Source organism: Rhinichthys klamathensis, unplaced genomic scaffold (assembly GCF_029890125.1).
Source record: "Rhinichthys klamathensis goyatoka isolate OS25496 unplaced genomic scaffold, OSU_Roscu_1.1 h1tg000006l_1, whole genome shotgun sequence".
NCBI lineage: Eukaryota > Metazoa > Chordata > Actinopteri > Cypriniformes > Leuciscidae > Rhinichthys > Rhinichthys klamathensis.
In genome coordinates this window covers 2790550-2809487 of record NW_026606559.1, presented here as the reverse complement: position 1 = coordinate 2809487, position 18938 = coordinate 2790550, and the positions used below count along the sequence as shown (strand labels likewise).

General features: G+C 37.1%; 1 protein-coding gene across 5 annotated transcripts in view; it reads left to right on the top strand.

Moving 5' to 3' along the window:
* The window catches only part of triob (trio Rho guanine nucleotide exchange factor b), a 182207-nt gene that overhangs the window by 135343 nt on the left and 27926 nt on the right, over positions 1–18938 (top strand). For 4 of the 5 annotated variants that reach the window (XR_008807619.1, XM_056257617.1, XM_056257606.1 and 1 more), the window contains exons 22-35: positions 1400–1522; positions 3025–3219; positions 3362–3477; positions 3737–3803; positions 5229–5338; positions 5434–5503; positions 6446–6535; positions 7212–7304; positions 8082–8193; positions 8316–8506; positions 8812–8913; positions 9795–9934; positions 10090–10192; positions 13017–13260. Coding sequence is in view for 4 of the 5 variants with exons in the window: in XM_056257617.1 (XP_056113592.1) it covers positions 1400–1522; positions 3025–3219; positions 3362–3477; positions 3737–3803; positions 5229–5338; positions 5434–5503; positions 6446–6535; positions 7212–7304; positions 8082–8193; positions 8316–8506; positions 8812–8913; positions 9795–9934; positions 10090–10192; positions 13017–13260 (1756 nt within the window). In the remaining variant the exon portion in view is untranslated. The remainder of the gene's footprint in view (positions 1–1399; positions 1523–3024; positions 3220–3361; positions 3478–3736; positions 3804–5228; positions 5339–5433; positions 5504–6445; positions 6536–7211; positions 7305–8081; positions 8194–8315; positions 8507–8811; positions 8914–9794; positions 9935–10089; positions 10193–13016; positions 13261–18938) is intronic. The other variant, XM_056257639.1, reaches the window with a different exon arrangement.

Here is an 18938-nt window from a genome sequence, read left to right as displayed (position 1 = left end):
TAGTAGTTATTAGCGTTCCCTTTCTAAATTACAATTGCAATATTTTACATTTTACAATATATTTGACAATCCTAGTCCATAAAAGTGTCAGATGATGATAATTTGTAGCATAACCTCTGCTTGGCATGTACTTAAACACAGATTTCTACAAGAAAAAATAAATAAACTCATACATATATACATAGACAGATGTTTTCCACCCACATATCATTAATTATAGTGTTGCATTTAAGTTCTTCTGAAAGTAAAAAGGTCTGACATACTGGCAAAGCATGGTGCTAGACACCAAGGTCATGGGTTCAATTCCCAGGAACCAGACATTATGATGTTTATTTTTAATGCTCCATACGTCATGTTAGTGTCTGCAACATGCTTAAATGTAATTTTTCAATTAAACGTCTCAAATCCATGCGCCCTCACTTCATAAACTTTCACAAATTCAGCCAAACAAAGTAGAGCTTGTAATTTTGAAAAGTTTTTATGCATTATAAACGTAATCTGAGGCTGACACTAGCATTATGAACATTTCATAGATTTCAAATTTGAATAGTGTAAGAAACTCTTGTCTTTCTTCAAACATCAGTTCCACAGACATAAATTCATTCTCAAGAAATTCAGTGCAACCCTACCGTCTATTCGAGATCAAATCATTTTATGTCATACAGAATTGACTAGAAGCTGCCGCAGACCACAACAAGTATTTCTGGAGTCTCAAATAACAGAAGCACGTCAGGTCAAGTCTTCAGTGGTTTGCGTGACTGCTATATAAACTTGACAGTAGTCAACTGTCATGTATCACAACCTTCAAAAACGTTCTGTCTAGAAAATAACTAAAATGGTATCAAGTTGCATAATTACAGTGTAGGGTTTCTGGAAGTCTGTGGTACTGGATGGAGTTTCTCTCTTCGTTTCACATTTAAGAGTTTAGGAAGGATTTTAGTAGGACTTCTTTTTTCTCTGAATATTAGTATTACTTTGAGGTTGCACAAAATGCAACCCAAACAATCAAACCTATTCTGAAATTGGTTACTTTTAAAAAGACATGAAAATATGTGTTTCAAAATGAGCAATAGCACTTTTAAAGATCTCACTCCCTCTTGTGGACAAATGAGAGTATAACATATACACACGCACGGGTCTATACACTGGCTTATTTAGATATCCGTGTCCGCCCGGACTTCCCTTTGACATCTATTGTTGATAAAAGCTAATTATAAGTTCTATAAACTAAACCTAACCCTGAAATACAACTTGAAGACAACTTGTTTTGTCCCTTTACTGGTATTCTTTTAAAGCCATTTTCAAAAACTGCTCCCACAAGGTTAGAAAAACACTGTTGCAAACACACATGCACATATTCAGATCTTTTTTGACTTGTCATTTTGACTCTTTTCTGTAGGCTTTGGAGTGGATCCATGATACAGGAGAGTTTTACCTATCCACACACACATCTACAGGCTCCACTATACACCACACACAGGAACTGCTGAAAGAACATGAGGAATTCCAGATTACAGCCAAGGTATGTCTCATATAAGATAAGGCGGTGTATAAGGGCAGTTTGCTTTCCTATTTGGCTAGATGCCTAGAAACTTAATCAGAATGCTTGTACATCAACATTCAGACCATATTCTGTTGTCCTTTTAGTGTCATCATTCACTCACCCAAACCAGATTGTCTTTCTTCATTACAACTGAGAAGAAGAATTATTCCTTAAAGGGATAGTTCACCCAGGAATGAAAATTCTGTCATCATTTACTCACCCTCAAGTTGTTTCAAACCTGTTTGAATTTCTTTCTTGTGCTGAACACAAAAGGAGATATTTTAAAGAATGTCTGTAAACATACAGTCGATGGACATTTTTCAAAATATCTTCTTTTTTGTTCAGCAGAAGAAAGAAATTCATACAAGTTTGAAACAACTTGAGGGTGAGTAAATGATGACAGAATTTACATTTTTAAGTGAACTATTCCTTTAATGTCTAGAGTGCTATTTTACGTAATAGAGAGCGAAGCTGTTTTGTAAATACTGAAAATGCCCAACAGTCATGGCAATAAAGCTTTTACTCTGACATTACGGATGTTGTTCCCTCATAGGATCTCGTGGCCATGACATGCAAACATTTCCACGTGTCTTTTTATTTATATCAAACCGAATTTTAAGTCGGAACTTCCATGAAAAGGAAGTTGCGATAGTATTTTTCTTCCCTGTTTTGACGTACCTGTATATACTGTACAAGTGAAATGGCTTCTCAAACAAGAACAAATATATTGGGGAGGGACTTGATTTTTGTCCATCAGGACTTTATTGAATCGTGGGATCGTTGTGGTTTGCTATTGGTCGATCTCATGTGAGTGACAGGTCGTCCCGCACTCGTGCAAGTGAACATGTCATCAGAGAAGAGATGTCGCTGCCAGAGGGAGGGGAAGCTATTTTGATTAAAGATTAAGAGGGTAATGGATAAATCATTATAATAAATATTGCAAAATTTCATAAAAAAATTATATATATATATTGCATGGTGGCTTTAAAATCAAACTAAAAAAAACTATTCCTACAACTTCATCCAAAGTTCATCCTACAACTGTGATTCTTAGCATGTTACAGGTTTATCAACTCACAATACACCTCCCAGATGATGTTTACACTCTGATTGGGGACATTTCATTTTATATTTAACAATATTATTGATTTGCCTGCATTGACACCATTATATGAGAACTGAACTGAGCTGAACGATGACATCACGGTTTTCTCCAGAGCATAAATGAACTAAATTAATAACTTTTTACAACAAAAATGAAACATCACTGGGCTTACTTAAGCTGGACTGTGACGCTATTTTCTTCTGGAAACAAACTTTGTTCCATTATTTTCCTGTTATCTCTGTAAAGCTGCTTTGACACAATCTGTATTGTGAAAAGCGCTACATAAATAAAGGTGACTTGACTTGATCTGTGGAATCACTGCAGGTCTCTCTCTCTCTCTCTCTCTCTCTCTCTCTCTCTCTCTCTCTCTCTTCAGCAAACCAAAGAGAGGGTAAAGTTGTTGATCCAGCTGGCTGATGGTTTTTGTGAGAAAGGCCACGCCCATGCGAGCGAGATTCAGAAATGGGTCGCCTCGGTGGACAAACGCTACCGTGACTTTTCCCTTCGCATGGACAAGTACCGTTCCTGTCTGGAGAAAGCTCTCGGCCTGTCCACTGACTCCAACAAAGCGGTGAGAGTGAGTGTGTTGATGTGGCCTGCATGGCTGGAGTGTGGATGAACAATATCTTTTGCTGTAAGAGTCATTAACCGTGTTAATCTATGAAAGAACGGTGATTTCCGACCATTAAAACATTTCTTTCGTGGGTTTTCAGAGTAAAGATCTGCAGTTGGACATCATCCCAGCCAGTGCTCCTGGTGCAGAGGTCAAACTCAGAGACGTCAACCATGAACTCAATGAAGAGAAACGCAAATCAGCCCGGAGAAAAGAGTACGTCTATTAAACCTGATTATATGATAATAAGCCAACGGCAGGAAGTGCTAAAAGAGAACGCTTCATTTGAAGAAAGTCCAACTTTAGTTATTTTGTTTTGTGAGGAAACACCCTTGAATATTCATGCTAAAACAAACAACTAAATGTTTTTTTTTTTTTTTTTGAGGGTTTTATACCAGATTGAAACCCCTCCCAGATGCATTGTGCTTTCAAACAAATGTTGACAATAGGTCTCTGTTGCATTGCCCTCTTTCAGGTTTATAATGGCGGAGCTCATTCAGACCGAGAAGACATATGTGAGAGACCTGCGGGAGTGTATGGATGTAAGTGTTTTTGTCACGATCTGCTCCTTACGGACCGACATTTCGAGGGTGTGGTACACCAATGTCCACTTTGGACAGATCACAAAAGCCCTGTGCTATAAATGTATTCACTGCAGTTCAGCCCAAAAACAATCCAGTTTCTCCAAGAATAGCTACTGTTTGATCTCATAAAAAGATTGAGTGTCATTAAAACACTGACCATGTTTATATGCATAATTTTTAATCCAAATGGGAATATTCATGCGCTTTGGAATACACATGTAATCATATTCCTGAAAATAATACATGTGCATTGTTTTTCCTCTATTATTTTCTGGGAAATGTTGTCAGTGATTCATTTGTTATGATGCATTTTAGTAATTCTGCACAGTAATTTAATCAGCTCATTTATTCTCATTCACGTCTAGGACAGCAACATGCAAAAGCAAAAACTGAAGTTCATCTCCAAGGGTGCTTTAACCCATCTGTATATTGATTTATGTATATTGTATGTTCCTTTCATTTCTTTTTGTTCTATTGTAGCACTCAGAATTACTTTTATTACGTCAATATTCAGTTACTGTGTATGTTTTGGATAATATTGTGTTTATGACCCAGAATTCTGATTAATACAGGTATAAGTCACAAGCCTTGACAAACAGTCATTTTAAAGGGTTAGTTCACCCAACAAAAAAAAGAAAATTCTGTCATTAATTACTCACCCTCATGTTGTCTGAGAGCTGTCTGTTTCTCCATTGACAGCCTATGCAACTACAGCTTTCAAACCCTAGAAAGACAAAGACATCATAAAAGTGATCCATGTGACTCCAGTGGTTTAACTTCAATTTTATGAAGCAACATGAGTGCGTTCACGAGAACGCTTTCATGAAAGCTCCACTGTTTTTTTAACAAAGCACTCGTGCCGCTTCATAAAACTGAGGTTAAACCACTTGGGTCACATGGATTACTTTAATGATGTCTTTACTACCTTTCTGGTGCTTAAAAGTGGCAGTTGCTTAGGCTGTCAATGAAGCTCTCAGATTTCATTAAAAATAAGTCATTTTTCATTTCTTAATAAATGGCCTGCTTTATTTTGTTTTTGGGACACATTATTTTGAAGACAAAAGCATAATCAATGTTGTTTTCATAATAATTTTCATCAAATTCAATTTGATGACAATTATTATACTGGGAGAATGTTCTCCACTTCGGAAATTACTTTTATTTTCTGTTGACATAATTAAGGCTGTGCAGGTAAGAAAAATTAAATTAATATCAGAGCCAACTATTCCTATAAAGAAAAGTCCATATTTCCATATTTCCCATTTTAGAACTATGTAAACTGAATTATGGAAGGTGTCTTTCATTGTTTAATAGCATTAGTTTATCACATTGTTGGGAAGAATTCTAAGTGTGTGTGTGTGTGTGTGTGTGTGTGTGTTTCAGACTTATCTGTGGGAGATGAGCAGTGGTGTGGAAGAGATTCCCCCAGGGATTGTCAACAAAGAGCACATCATCTTCGGCAACATGCAAGACCTATTAGAGTTCCATCACAAGTCAGTGAACCTAATGAACTGCAGTTCTCAGAATTATTGAATTGTATCTTTCTTTACTTACCATTTCCCTATGCCCTTCTTTGTCCTTTCCTCAGCATTTTCCTTAAAGAATTGGAAAAATATGAGCAGCTTCCAGAGGATGTGGGTCACTGTTTCGTCACATGGGTGAGTGTGTCAGTGTGCTAGAGATAATCGGATCAAGAAGTGCACTAGACTAGTGTTACATTATGTTGACATTAAATCAGATTATTAGAACACATATCTGGGTTGCACTGTATTTTACAGCACATACACTTACATTTTACATACAAAGAATAATTACTGAGTAATATACAGTACAGTAAGGTAACCTTTTGGACTTAAAATTGGTTAAGTTTTGGTTTAGTGTTCAGGGTTAGTACCTAGTTATTATACTAAGTACATACTACATACACTACCTTTCAAAATATTAGGGTCAGTAGATTGCTTTTAAAGAAATTAATACTTTCATTTAGAAAGGATGCATTAAATTGTAGTAAACACTTTTTGCTTGAGCACCAAATCAGCATTTTATAATGATATCTGAAGGATCATGTGACCCTGAAAGCTGGAGTAATGATGCTGAAAATTCAGCTTTGCCCTTTGCCATCACAGGAATAATATATATTAATATACCTTAACTGTATTTGCTTGAATAAATGCAAATATTAAATTATTAAATACAAATCTTGCTGATATTTAAACTCACGCAGTAAAACAAAGTGCTACCCATATCTGTAACTGTTAAAAGCAGTTCATGGACTATTGTAACTGTAACTGATTCCCTTATTGGTACAGTGGTACAGTAAGGGAAAAGAACAGGTTCTCTTCAATATAAGCAATTATTGATCACATTTTTGAAATTCACAGCTAATTGTTTCACACAAACATTTATTGCACTAATCTCTTGAAGTGTCTCTTGAATCAGCATTTATTTCAAACGTTCTGATAATAGTTATAATTTTAAAAGAGACTCCAGCTATTATAAATGGAAAAAAAATAGAACATATTTGGGTTCAAAATGTTTTAAAAAATGATGTTTTATATGTTTAAATGATTTGCTGTTGTTTTTTTTGTTTGCTTTTTCAGGCGGATAAGTTTCAGATGTACGTGAATTACTGTAAGAACAAGCCTGACTCCACTCAGCTGATTCTGGAACACGCAGGGGCCTATTTTGATGTGAGTACTAAGCAAAATGAATCATACAATTCTTTACATAAACATTATTAAAGGGCATATGATTCTTTCTGTCTAAGTATCCCTTTTATACACTTGAATCAAGGAAGTTCGGTTTATTTATTCAGATTATACAACACTTTTTTGTGTGTATTTCACAGAGAATGTGGGTGTTTATATGAATATGTATGTGACATTGTGTATTTGCCGTAGTATTATCGTGTGTCTCCATTAATGTGTATATGTATTTGAGTGTGTGTGTAAGGTTTCTGTGGTCTGTTGAGCAGTTCTTGTTCTTGAGCTGGTAGGTGGAGGTCTTAGAGAGAGGGTGTGTGTCCTGTGTGTTTGGGGGGGGTTAGTGATGCCTCACTGTTAAACTGTTGCCAGGCGATCAGAACAGACGGACTCTTCTTTCACTCTGATGAATGGTTTTAGCCTTGAGCTCTGCTTTTGCAAAATTGCTATCAAGAAGCTATATAAGAATAACAAAGGCTAAAGATGAATGATTTCATCATGATTGTTTTCCAGCAAGCTTTTAGGATGTGTGTGTGTGTGTGTGTGTGTGTGTGTGTGTGTGTGTGCGTGCGTGCGTGCGTGCGTGCGTGCGTGCGTGTGTGTGTGTGTGTGAAAGATGTTTGACGTTTTAATTAAAAGTCTTTTTGTGTTTGTATGTGTGCAGGAAATCCAACAAAGGCACAGGCTGGCCAATTCCATTTCATCATACCTTATTAAACCAGTTCAGAGGATCACCAAGTATCAGCTGCTGCTAAAGGTGTGTTTCTACTATAATTGAAACAATCTCAGCAAAGACGAAATACAGATTCTACACAAAAAAAGCAAAGAAGTTGAGCACAGACTTAAACCAAACTCTTTATCGTGATGCTCCCCAGCAGACATTCTACTGACTATAAGTAACTTTGCAAGTACTTCAACTTATTCTAACCCTAACCCTACCAGTCTACTAATACTCTACTAACACCCTAATGAGAGTTAGTAGACATGTATGTGCAATGTTATTTATAGTCAATAGAATGTGTTAAAGGGACCATCAAAATAAAGCGAAACACAATTTTCAGCCATACTTTTAACAGATGGAACAAACATTACATATATTACAATTAACCATGTTTTAATCGTATATTGTTTTTCCTTTACTTCATTAATGTGTTAATTATAGAAGTATACAAGCAAAAACAATGCTTGTCCCAAAACACTGCTTGCAGACAGACATCTGGCTTACACACACTCAACCCCACAAGAACATGCTAGTGAACCAGCTTCACCAGCTCCGTTTTGCTTTAGAACAGCATGACTATGCTGGTCCACCGGCTAGACCAGCAGTATACCAGCACTAACCAGCCTGGGCCAGCATGGAATTCAACATGGTTTTTCAACAGGGTTTACTTATTCAGTAAATATATTTAAGAAAAGAAAGGGATCCTCCACCGCATGTTAACAATAATGTCTTATTACAAAATCCACATTAAAGCACAAACTCTTCAATGTTTATCTTCAAATGTACACGTACAAATGTTATGTTTGTACATAGGAACTATTGACATGCTGTGAGGAAGGTAAAGGAGAAATTAAAGATGGTCTGGAGGTCATGCTCAGTGTGCCCAAGAGAGCGAATGATGCCATGCACCTCAGCATGCTGGATGGTGAGTAACACACATACACACACACAGCTTGTTTAAAATGACAAACCATCATTTTAACCGTATATCTTTGTTCAACCACTCTCTCTCATCGCTGTCTCTTACTCTGCCTCCTGTCCTTTCAGGTTTTGATGAGAACATTGAGTCTCAGGGTGAGTTGATTCTGCAAGAATCATTCCAGGTTTGGGATCCAAAGACACTGATCCGGAAGGGCAGAGAGCGGCACCTCTTCCTCTTTGAGATGTCCCTCATCTTCAGCAAGGACGTCAAAGACTCCAACGGCAGAAGCAAGTACCTCTACAAGAGCAAGCTTATGGTATGGGTTTTCTTTTAATTTTGTTATCAATTACTTAAAGTCCCCCTGTAGTCAATAATTGTATCCTTTAAAGAGAAAATATTCAGCACTGGTGTTGACTTATGAATTTGCACATGGTTTGTCTTAAAGCATATTAAAATAGACACATAGACAAATAAACAACATTAAAATAAACCACATAGACAAATAAACAACATTAAAAGCTGGATTATTACCACAGGGGGACTTTAACAAAAAAATGCTTGCCTGATTACAGATTAAGGATGGACATACTTAATAATTTTTTTATTTTTTGCTCTGCCTAGACCTCAGAACTAGGAGTTACTGAACATGTGGAAGGAGATCCATGTAAATTTGCACTCTGGGTTGGACGGACACCTACCTCAGACAACAAAATTGTCCTAAAGGTATGATTTGCATTCCAAATTGATACTTCATCTAAGATGTTTTCAGTTGTTTCAGTAGAACTATCACGAATGTTTGGCTTCTTATAAATGTTTTCATTGCTTTATCAAGTTTATTTACATCCAAACATTACTAACTTGCTCAGCATATAAGCATGCTTCATTATTGAAAAAGTTGTCCCTTATCTCAAATCAAATGGAACTTTCCAGTAGTCTTTGTTATAAAATAAAGAGTATCACTCATCCTAGGGTCCTTGAAATAGATCGGATAAGTGGACATGTTTTAAAGTTTTGAATGTTCATGTACTGTAGCTCTGGCTTGAGTCAGACCATTGTATAAAATCATGTTTAAGTACTTTAAGTAATCCCTTATGTAACTTGTGTCTCTGAATGGTTGCCCTTCATCTCTGCAGACATCATTGAATCGTGGAATGAATAATGTGTCACTCCATGTGTTCTCACATGTAGATACACACATGGATGCTCTCATGGTCACAATTTTAGCCTGGCTTACAATTGAAATCACTAAACATTGCTCCCATCTTATTTTACTTGCGTAATCTGACGTATTCCCAAGTGAAATGTAGGATGGATGGGAATTGATTTTATCCTTTGAGAACGAATTGAATCGCGATTGAGTTTTATTGATAGGTGGTTGAAGACGATGCGTTGACAAATAAGAGGGATTTGTATTCTAAAAGGAAAGAACATTTAGAAGCAGAGCAAGTTATTATATTTTGATAAAAGATTAGAACGAATTAAACAGAGTTTGATGTCATTTCAACTCTGATTGCCTGCTTTGACAATTATAATAGCTATGCATGTCTGTTGTGTAAAGAGAGGTTTGTTCATGTTTGGTTGTATTCAATGCACCCCCCCCCCAGGCTTCCTGTATTGAAAACAAACAGGATTGGATCAAACATGTACGTGAAGTTATCCAGGAGCGTACCATCCATTTACGGGGGGCACTCAAGGAGCCAATTCACATTCCCAAAGCCACTGCAGCCAAACACAAGGGCAAACGGTATGTCAACCAATCACAGCTGAAGCAACTAATTGTATGCATATCAGTATTTTGTCTTTGACAATGGCTGTCAAACCAGAGTGGAAAACCTTTTCTTTGGTAAATTAGCACTTTTAACTGATGTCTATTTACCTGATGTCTATTGTATTGAATAGCAGGGATGTAGAGGACCTAGACAGTCAGGGTGATGCAAGCAGTCAACCAGACACCATCTCCATCGCCTCCCGCACCTCCCAGAACACACTGGATAGCGACAAGGTGAGTGTGAAGATCTGTTGACCTTAGTCTAAAAGTGCAATGCTACACCTGCTGTTCAGCTCTGGTGTTTTGGTGGCATGTTTTGACCTGTTGAGTTTTCAGACAAGGAAAATCTTTTAATGTCTGTACTGAATGTTTTAGCCTCACCCTAAAAAACAGATTTGATGGGTTTTACCAACTTAAACTTGCTGATGTGGTTCAAGGACCTGTTTTGTTGCATCACATTCAAAGACCATGGTAATGAAGCTTATAATCACTTCTAAATCAAGTTCTTTAAGGGGTAGTTCACCCAAAAATGAAACTTTACTCAACCTCATGTCGTTCCAAACTAATGAGACTTCCGTTCATCTTCGGAACAAAAATAAAGATCATTTTTGTCCATCAATTGAAAGTCTATGCAACCCAAATGTTCACGCAAAAAGTTGTAGACATTGTAAAAGTGGGTTTACCATATTTGATGAGCTCTATGTATGTGGGTTTATCAATGTTTATGTGAATGATACATTAAATGAAATTGTTCATTATAAAGTGATCATGTCTCTTCAGAAGACTTGGATTAAACCGCTCGATTCATACGGTGTTGAAGTAGTGGGGGATTTTTGTTTGCATGGACTTAGAATGGATGGACAAAAATAATAAGAGAATATTAAAATTGTCTTCAACTGTGTTCTGAAGATGAATGGAAGTCTTGAGTTTGAAACAGCATGAGGGTGAGTTTACCCTTTTGGGGTAAACTAGCTCTTTAATTCATTTCTGAGTGCTTGTGGAACACAACGACCATTTTTAAGCTTCATCTTTTGCTGGATGAACATTCTGTATAAGTTTTTTTATTGCTACATCTTGATCTGATCCAAAGATTTAAAGAACATCATCTTGTTTTTGTTCTCCTGAATGAATGTTCTTCTTCAGATATAATACTGAGCTGCAGGAAATTCTGTGAAATGTATCTGAGCAAAAAAACAAACAAAAAAACATTTGCTTCATTCATCTCTGACTGGCAAGGCTATCTTAGACAACAGGCGGCACCACACAGGCTTGTGTACAATAAAATAGTTGAACATTGCAAAGAATAGTTTATTCCAGGAATTAGATTTTAGTGACAATGGCCACATACAGTATGGGTGATTCTTCAAATAGGGCCACTTTCACTACTCGAAATCTTGAAAAATCCTGAAAACTATGTTTCTTATGTTAAAATTATGATGTGAGCTGGTGTGGATTTTTAATTATTATGTAATTTAAATGTTGGATTGTTATATAGATTATGCAGTTGTGGTAAAAATGACTCCTCAGGCCCATGATAAGCAAATGTTATCTTTTTTTTTAAATGTTAAATGTGTGGCATGGTTGTAATGACAGCATTATTGGGGAATGTGTTTGTTTGTCAAGTCATTTATTTCTATAGCGCTTTATACAATACATATTGTTTCAAAGCAGCTTTGCATTATTAAACAGGAAAATAAGTGTTAATGTAAAAAAATTAATCAATTATGACATGACTCCAATTCAGTTTTCACTTCAAAGCAGCTCTAGTGTCATTATTTAGCTGAAGTTAGATCTATGTTGTTTCAATTCAGTTCAATTGCTCAGTTGCAAAGTTTATAGATTATGAAACAAATCCAATTCAGCTTCTGTATAATCAGCTCTACAGAAGGCAATGGTTTCATAAATAGTGTTGCATGAATACTAAATTAACTGAAAACATAATTTGTCAACTTCTTAAGTGTAAAACATTTAAGTAAAAGCACGTTTTATATAAAAACCTTTTAGGAAACAGAAAATTTCTACTAATTGAAGAATCAACCATACAAGAAGTTCGGACACAGTGGCGTCCAGTAGTTCCAACATTCCTTTAACCTGATTATCAACAGACGTAATGAAGGTTCCTCAATGGGGAACGTTGCTTTGGTTGCTTTGGATTTAGCAGCACAGACGCTCATCTTCCCACTCACAGTCAGAGCTCTCCTCTCACTCGCCCTCACACATGTGCCTGTTTTTGTCACTGATATGAATTGCGAGCATCCTACAAGAACACACGTTACATGCTGATACTGTCTTGACTCAAAACACACTTGGATGCACCATCTTTATCTCCATTTCCATGTCGGTCTCTTCCCTGTCTCTGCGACGCGTAAAGAGTCTAGCTGTCACCAAATTGACTCATGTACCCTGACGACCCCTCACAAAGGCTCACTCTTTTAACCATCTTAACGCACACAGAGCGCTCTCAGTTCGTGGCGAGGTGAAAAGGTGAGGCTCCCAGAAGCGTACGAGTTCCTGCACGTCACTTCTAATAAGCATTAATTTGCCTCCTGCTCCTTTAAATCTTGGCACATTGTGTCCGTCTCTGCCTCCTCTCCCTTCCTCCTGCCAGGCGTCACTCCTTCAGACTGATTCCATCTCCGTGGCAATGCGAGGATGTGTCAGCAGCCTTCAAACGCCTGCCACTTTACCTCACTGGAGTCCTGAATGCTTGAGCTGTAGATGAACTGTAGACCAGGTTTATTTTGATCAGGGAAAAGGAAAGCAAAGTCATTCCGTCTTCCAGATTGAAGGATATGCCATTGTCGGAGTTAGGGGTTTTCGACTCAAAACGTCATCCTGTGTGATGTTTGAGGCATAAGGACTTATTGGAGGTGTTGTTTTGGTAGAAACATGGCGTGTAAAGGTTCAGGATCAGTGGCTCACCTTTTGAGCTCATTGGCGATGCCACATTACCAGTGGGTATGTTCGTTCTGACTTTAGACTTGTCTATTTTCTTAGTTAGGTCACTTTTGTTTTCTTTATCACAGATTTATTGTGACGCTTATTCTTTCCTCCACAGTTGTCCGGTGGCTCAGAGTTGACGGTGGTCATCCACGATTTCATGGCAAGTAATGGATCGGAGTTGACTGTGCGTAGAGGTCAGACGGTGGAGCTGTTGGAACGGCCCCAGGACAAGCCCGACTGGTGTCTGGTCCGCACCACTGACCGCTCACCTGCACAGGAGGGCCTGGTTCCCAGTTCCATGCTTTGCATCGCACATTCCCGCAGTAGTATGGAGATGGAGGGAATTTTCAATCATAAAGGTAAGATGGCTTTCCTGTTTTCTGCAGATTGGGTTGTGTTAGATTTGATTGGACTGTAAATGTGTTTGGGTTTTTTGGATGTTCATGCTGGCCAAAGCTTGCTGCCTAAATGAGTATCATTTACTCAACCTCATGTTGTTCCAAACCTGTATGAGTTTCTTTCTTCTGTTGATCAGAAAAGAAGATATTTTAATGAATCTTGGTAACCAGACAGTTGACTGTAGGCTAACGTCAATTGCCCAGTTACCAACGTTCTTCAAAATATCTTCTTTTGTGTTCAGCAGAAAAAAGAAACTCATACAGGTTTGGAACAACATGAGGGCAAGTAAGTAATGACACATTTTTGGGTGAACTATCCCTTTAACTATCATAGTATGATGCATCGTCAAAGAATTGAACTAGTCACAACTGTATCCTGTCGCAAATCTGTCGTTTGAGGACCACTGCACTATTTTTGTTTCATGTCATTTGGCTTTATTTAGTGTGAGTTCCCTCTTACATCACACACACACGTTCCCTTACGCACATGCACATTCTTCAAAAATGGTACTACTAATTGTTGACAGGCTAAAGTATATATATATATATATATATATTTATACGTTTCAATCTACAGTATATACTTTATATACTATATACTTGTGTACAAGAGCATGATCTATTTCAGTACACATGTCATAATAACAAGAAACTATGCTTCTAACCACAAGTCGAGAGCTGTAGTTCCAACCTTGTAAGTTTGTGAATGTTCGTTGGAACTATGGTTTCGGGAAAACTGAAACATTGAACTATGTTGGTAACACCGGAACTTGCTTACATACTGTAGTTGACTAACTTGCTTTGGGGACTTGCTTTTGGGAAACACACACCTGCTTAGATATGAGGTCAGATCAGGATGGCATCAGGGTTTATAATGGGGTTTATTTAGGTTTACACTTCACAGAGGCTGTACTACTTTTGAATTTGTGGCAACTCTGGGTGGGATAGTGTTTGGTGTTCCTCTCCAGTCATGGGAAGAGCTTCCGTGTAAATGCTTGAGGGATTACTTGAAGACACATCAACACACGCATCCAGCTGGTCTTTTGTGTAAGAGTAGGAATCTTTGACTCGATAGGAATCTCAGTTTTGTTTTACCAATCTGTTTGGTAGAATGAAAGGATAGATTAAAAAAAAAATCGAATTAACCTTATGGATTAATTGTTTATCGGTGATTTATACAAAATTGTATTTTAAATTATAATGCATACAGATTTCTATCTGTGTGCAAGATTAACATTTAAATATAACGAACCACAATTACATCTGATCATCCTAATGTAGGTGCTAGATATTGTGTTTTCCCTCTGGAGAGATGGATCAAAGCTGTACAGGTGTGAGTGTCTGCTCTCGATTCACCCCGAACCCAAATCAAATTTTAATTGCAGTCCAGCTTTGCTCTTTCTTATTAGGGTTGAAGTGTGTTGTGCATGCAGTAACCATGGTGACGGGTTGTGTCAGGTGATGAACAGGGTTGCCAGGCTGTAGGGGATTTCTTTGCTAGGACCATATCCATGTACACAGGACAGTTAATGTGATCTTGTGATTTTGATCATGCCTTTAATTGAAGCAATTTTGTAAACAATAATACATGGACTACCTTTCAAAAGTTGTTTTTTAAAGAAACTAAGACTTTTATTCAGCAAGGACACACTAATTTGATCAAACGTGACAGTAAGGGCATTTATAATATTACAAAAAAAATAAATTTCAAATAAATGCTGTTTCTGTTTCTAAATACATCTTTCTTTTCATCAAAGAATCCTGATGTATCATAGATTCCACAAAAAGATTAGCAGCACAACTGCTTTGAACATTGATAATAATAAGAATTTTTTGAGAGCACCAAATCAGCATGATTTCTGTAGGATCATGTGACACTGAAAAATACTGCTGAATATTTTAAACAATTCAAATTTGTAAATATATCAAAATAATAAGCAATTATTTTAAATTTTAATAATATTTCACAACATTACAGTTTTTACTGTGTTTTTGATCAAATAAATGCAGCCTTGGTGAGCAGAAGAGACTTCTTTCAAACACATAAAAAAAATATATAACTTTTGAATGTTATGAATGTATGTCATTGCTATGTGGTGGAATGCGTTTTTTTAATTTATCGTAATATTCCTGCTTTCTAGGGCTGTAGTCAACCAAAGAAATCCTTAGTCGACCAAAGTCTTGTCCTGCGCAACGATTAGTCGACTAAAAAAAAAAAAAAAAAAAAAAAAAGACGCGATGTTTTGATTGAACATTTTTTAACAATTGTCATAGAGCATTTATAAAACAACAACGAAAAAACATCAAAAATACATAAAACTATAATAATAATACAATTCTTTGAAAATTAAGTGATTTTTTTTTAACTGCAAAAAGTGAGGAGCACTGTCCTAGGTCTATAGTGACAGTCACAATCGCGCACCTGACCACTCCACACGCTACAAAAAATATAACTGCTATCTGCCACAATGAAAAATCCTAACAAAAGCTCTCGTTTATACAGGCTGTATATTCTTCTTTACTTTCAAAGCTATAGGTTAACTTTTGTCCAGCCTATCTAGGCGTTTTAAAACAAACACACACAAAAACCCAAAGAGCCTAAAAAACAATCCTAATAATAATAGGCTTTATTGTAGGACCGCATATAGGTTTATTTTCGTTTTGTTACATTATTTAGGCTATTTTCAAATGCGTCAAGTGTACAAATAAAAACAAAAACATATCAAGAAAACACAATCTATTGAGTCAGCATGATAAAGCCGTTAAAGGGACTGCTCACGTCTTTTGCGCGCTCAAGTTCGATTTCAAATAGGCGCGCGGTGTGCGCTAATGATGGAAGCAACGGTCGCGGTGCGACGCGCTCTTTTTTTTCCAAGTGCGTCCACGTCCCATCGAGATACAAACATAGTGTATAAAAACATAAAAACCGAAACAAGTAGCGTTCTAACTGAATGAATACAGCTAAACTACCTATATCCCTTACTGAGCACGAAGCAGCAGCGCAGCCACCCACAGGTGCGAACCGAGTGTTCTATGTGTGTGCGCTAAACTGTGGCGCTGTACAAAATAGCCTAAATTAAAGCATTTAAAGTTGGGAATAAACCATAGGCTAATAATATTTAGAATACAGTAATATTTAACTGCTTATAAAGGAATAAATATCAAGGAGTAAATCATTGAAAATTTCTTTCTATTGGTAAAAAAAAAAAAATGCAACTGGTCGACCAATAAGAATGTCAGTCGACCAAGACGGCATCGACCGATTAGTCGACTAAACGACTAAAGTTGACAGCCCTACTGCTTTCAAAACTTATGTAACTTATGTAAGTTGAAATGTGACCTATTTCAGAAAGAAAAGATATTTGGCAGGAATTATACAAGACTTGATTTTATTTGTTGGGATTTGACTTGTGGATAGTTAACTATTATATATCGATTAATATGTTGTTGTTTTTCCCCTGCCCCTTGTGGCATTGGTTACAACAATAGAAACAATGGAAAGGTTATTTTTCTAGCAGTTTGTTTCTTACCTGTGAGATCTAGGACATTTTATTAAGAGCATGTATAAGGTCCATTTAAAAAAAAATGTTGTATTTAAGGTTATTTGAGCTTTGGTGGTGAAATAAAGTTTTGCATATGAAAACATTTATGATGAGTCTGCATAAATTAATGTTGGAGCTATCTTATTGTTAATAGGTATTTAAGGATTTAACTCAGCTATAGTAAGTACATCAGCTGCAGTTTGTGTAAAATTAAATTCATGGTGGTTAGTCGCTGCTTTTGAAAACTCTGAATGGACCATGATTTGTGACAAAGAAAATGACTACAAAGGAAGAGCATGTGGTAAAACTAAGAGGGTCACCAGGCACAGATTTTTGAGGTCACCCACACAAGGATGACTGGGCAGCATCTGAGAGAGCATCTATCTATCTAATATTTCTAACCTATCCATCCATCCTTCACACTTCAGTGCTTATTTGCTTTCATTACAAAGACCAAAAATGTCTGTATGTATGTATGTATGTATGTCTGTCTCTCTCTCTGTCTGTTTGTCTGTCTGTCTCTCTGTCTGTGTGTCTGTCTGTCTGTCTGTCTGTTTGTTTGTCTGTCTGTCTCTCTGTCTGTCTGTTTGTCTGTCTCTCTCTGTCTGTCTGTCTGTTTGTCTGTCTGTCTGTTTGTTTGACTGTCTGTCTGTCAGTCTCTCTGTCTGTCTGTCTGTTTGTTTGTCTGTCTATCTGTCTGTCTGTCTGTTTGTCTGTCTGTTTGTCTGTCTGTCTGTTTGTCTCTCTGTCTGTCTGTCTGTTTGTCTGTCTGTCTGTCTGTCTCTCTGTCTGTCTGTCTGTCTGTCTCTCTGTTTCTCTGTCTGTTTGTTTGTCTGTCTGTCTGTGTCTGTCTGTCTGTGTCTGTTTGTCTGTCTGTCTGTCTGTCTGTCTGTCTGTATGTTTGTCTGTATGTTTGTCTGTCTGTGTCTGTCTGTCTTTCTGTTTGTTTGTTTGTTTGTCTGTCTGTCTGTCTGTCTGTCTGTAGTATCTATCTATCATCTTATATTGGAACTAATAAGTTAGATGCACTTAATTTCTATCTTTGTAACTACATTATAAGTCTCATACCAGTGTCATCTTTTAAGTCCATTTTTATGACATCATTAGAAGTAGGCAAGTACCTTTCCTTTTGAAGAGGTCATGGGAAATGTCAAACAGCCGGTTCTCTTACAGCAAGGACAATTAGTATTTATAGAATGTGAAATAGGAACCGTCATAACCAGTGTAGTCTACCTCTTCAAAATGCCGCCCTGACTATTTCGTTAGCTGAAATGTTCAAGGTATATTTTAAGGCAGCCGGTGTGATGCAGCGTGTCCAGAGGGGGTTCAAAAAATCCAACCTTTATATGAGACCAGAGCAAAATCCTCAGCAGAATTTTGATTAGTTCTGGCATAAACAGTTACGGATCTGCGCGTGTGTGTGTGTGTGTGTATGTGTGTGTAGCAAAGGAAGCAGTTTGACTGGCCACAGACCAGCTACTGTTAAGCAGCCAAAGACGCTTAAACAGGGAGATCTTTGTAGCCGCCCGCTCCGGTGCAGCCTGTGAGAGAGGCAGACATTTGTGTAGGTGATATAGAGGCAGTTGTTTGTATAGTTTACTTCATTTTCGTGACCTGATATTGTCAGCCATACTGTACGCTTTCAAACTGTCATTTACTTCTGGGGTGTATTATTACTGTGCTCCCAATAAAGAAATGCTTCAAATGTTCGAACAGGTCAACACTTGACTGATGTTGTTTTGCAGAATGCCATCATCCACTTGACATTTCAGGAATCCTCACATAAAAGATTCTAAAATAGCTGTAACCATTATTATCAAAAGGCTTTTTGTTGAGATTTTAGTGATCTAATTGATTGAATCTCACAAAACCTTTTAAGAGTCATATATCAAAAGTCATGTAACGTATAATATATGAAACTTTGTTGACCAAACATTATGACCATAACAGACCATAACCTTTTTGAGATTCCCCCTATTATAAAATGAGTTTAAAAAAAAAAAGCTGAAAGAGTCTCATTCTGAGAAGGCTTGTAAGGCTGACTCTTTTGGGATCACATCTTTCATATTAAAGGATTGCAGGTTACACCTCTTTCCT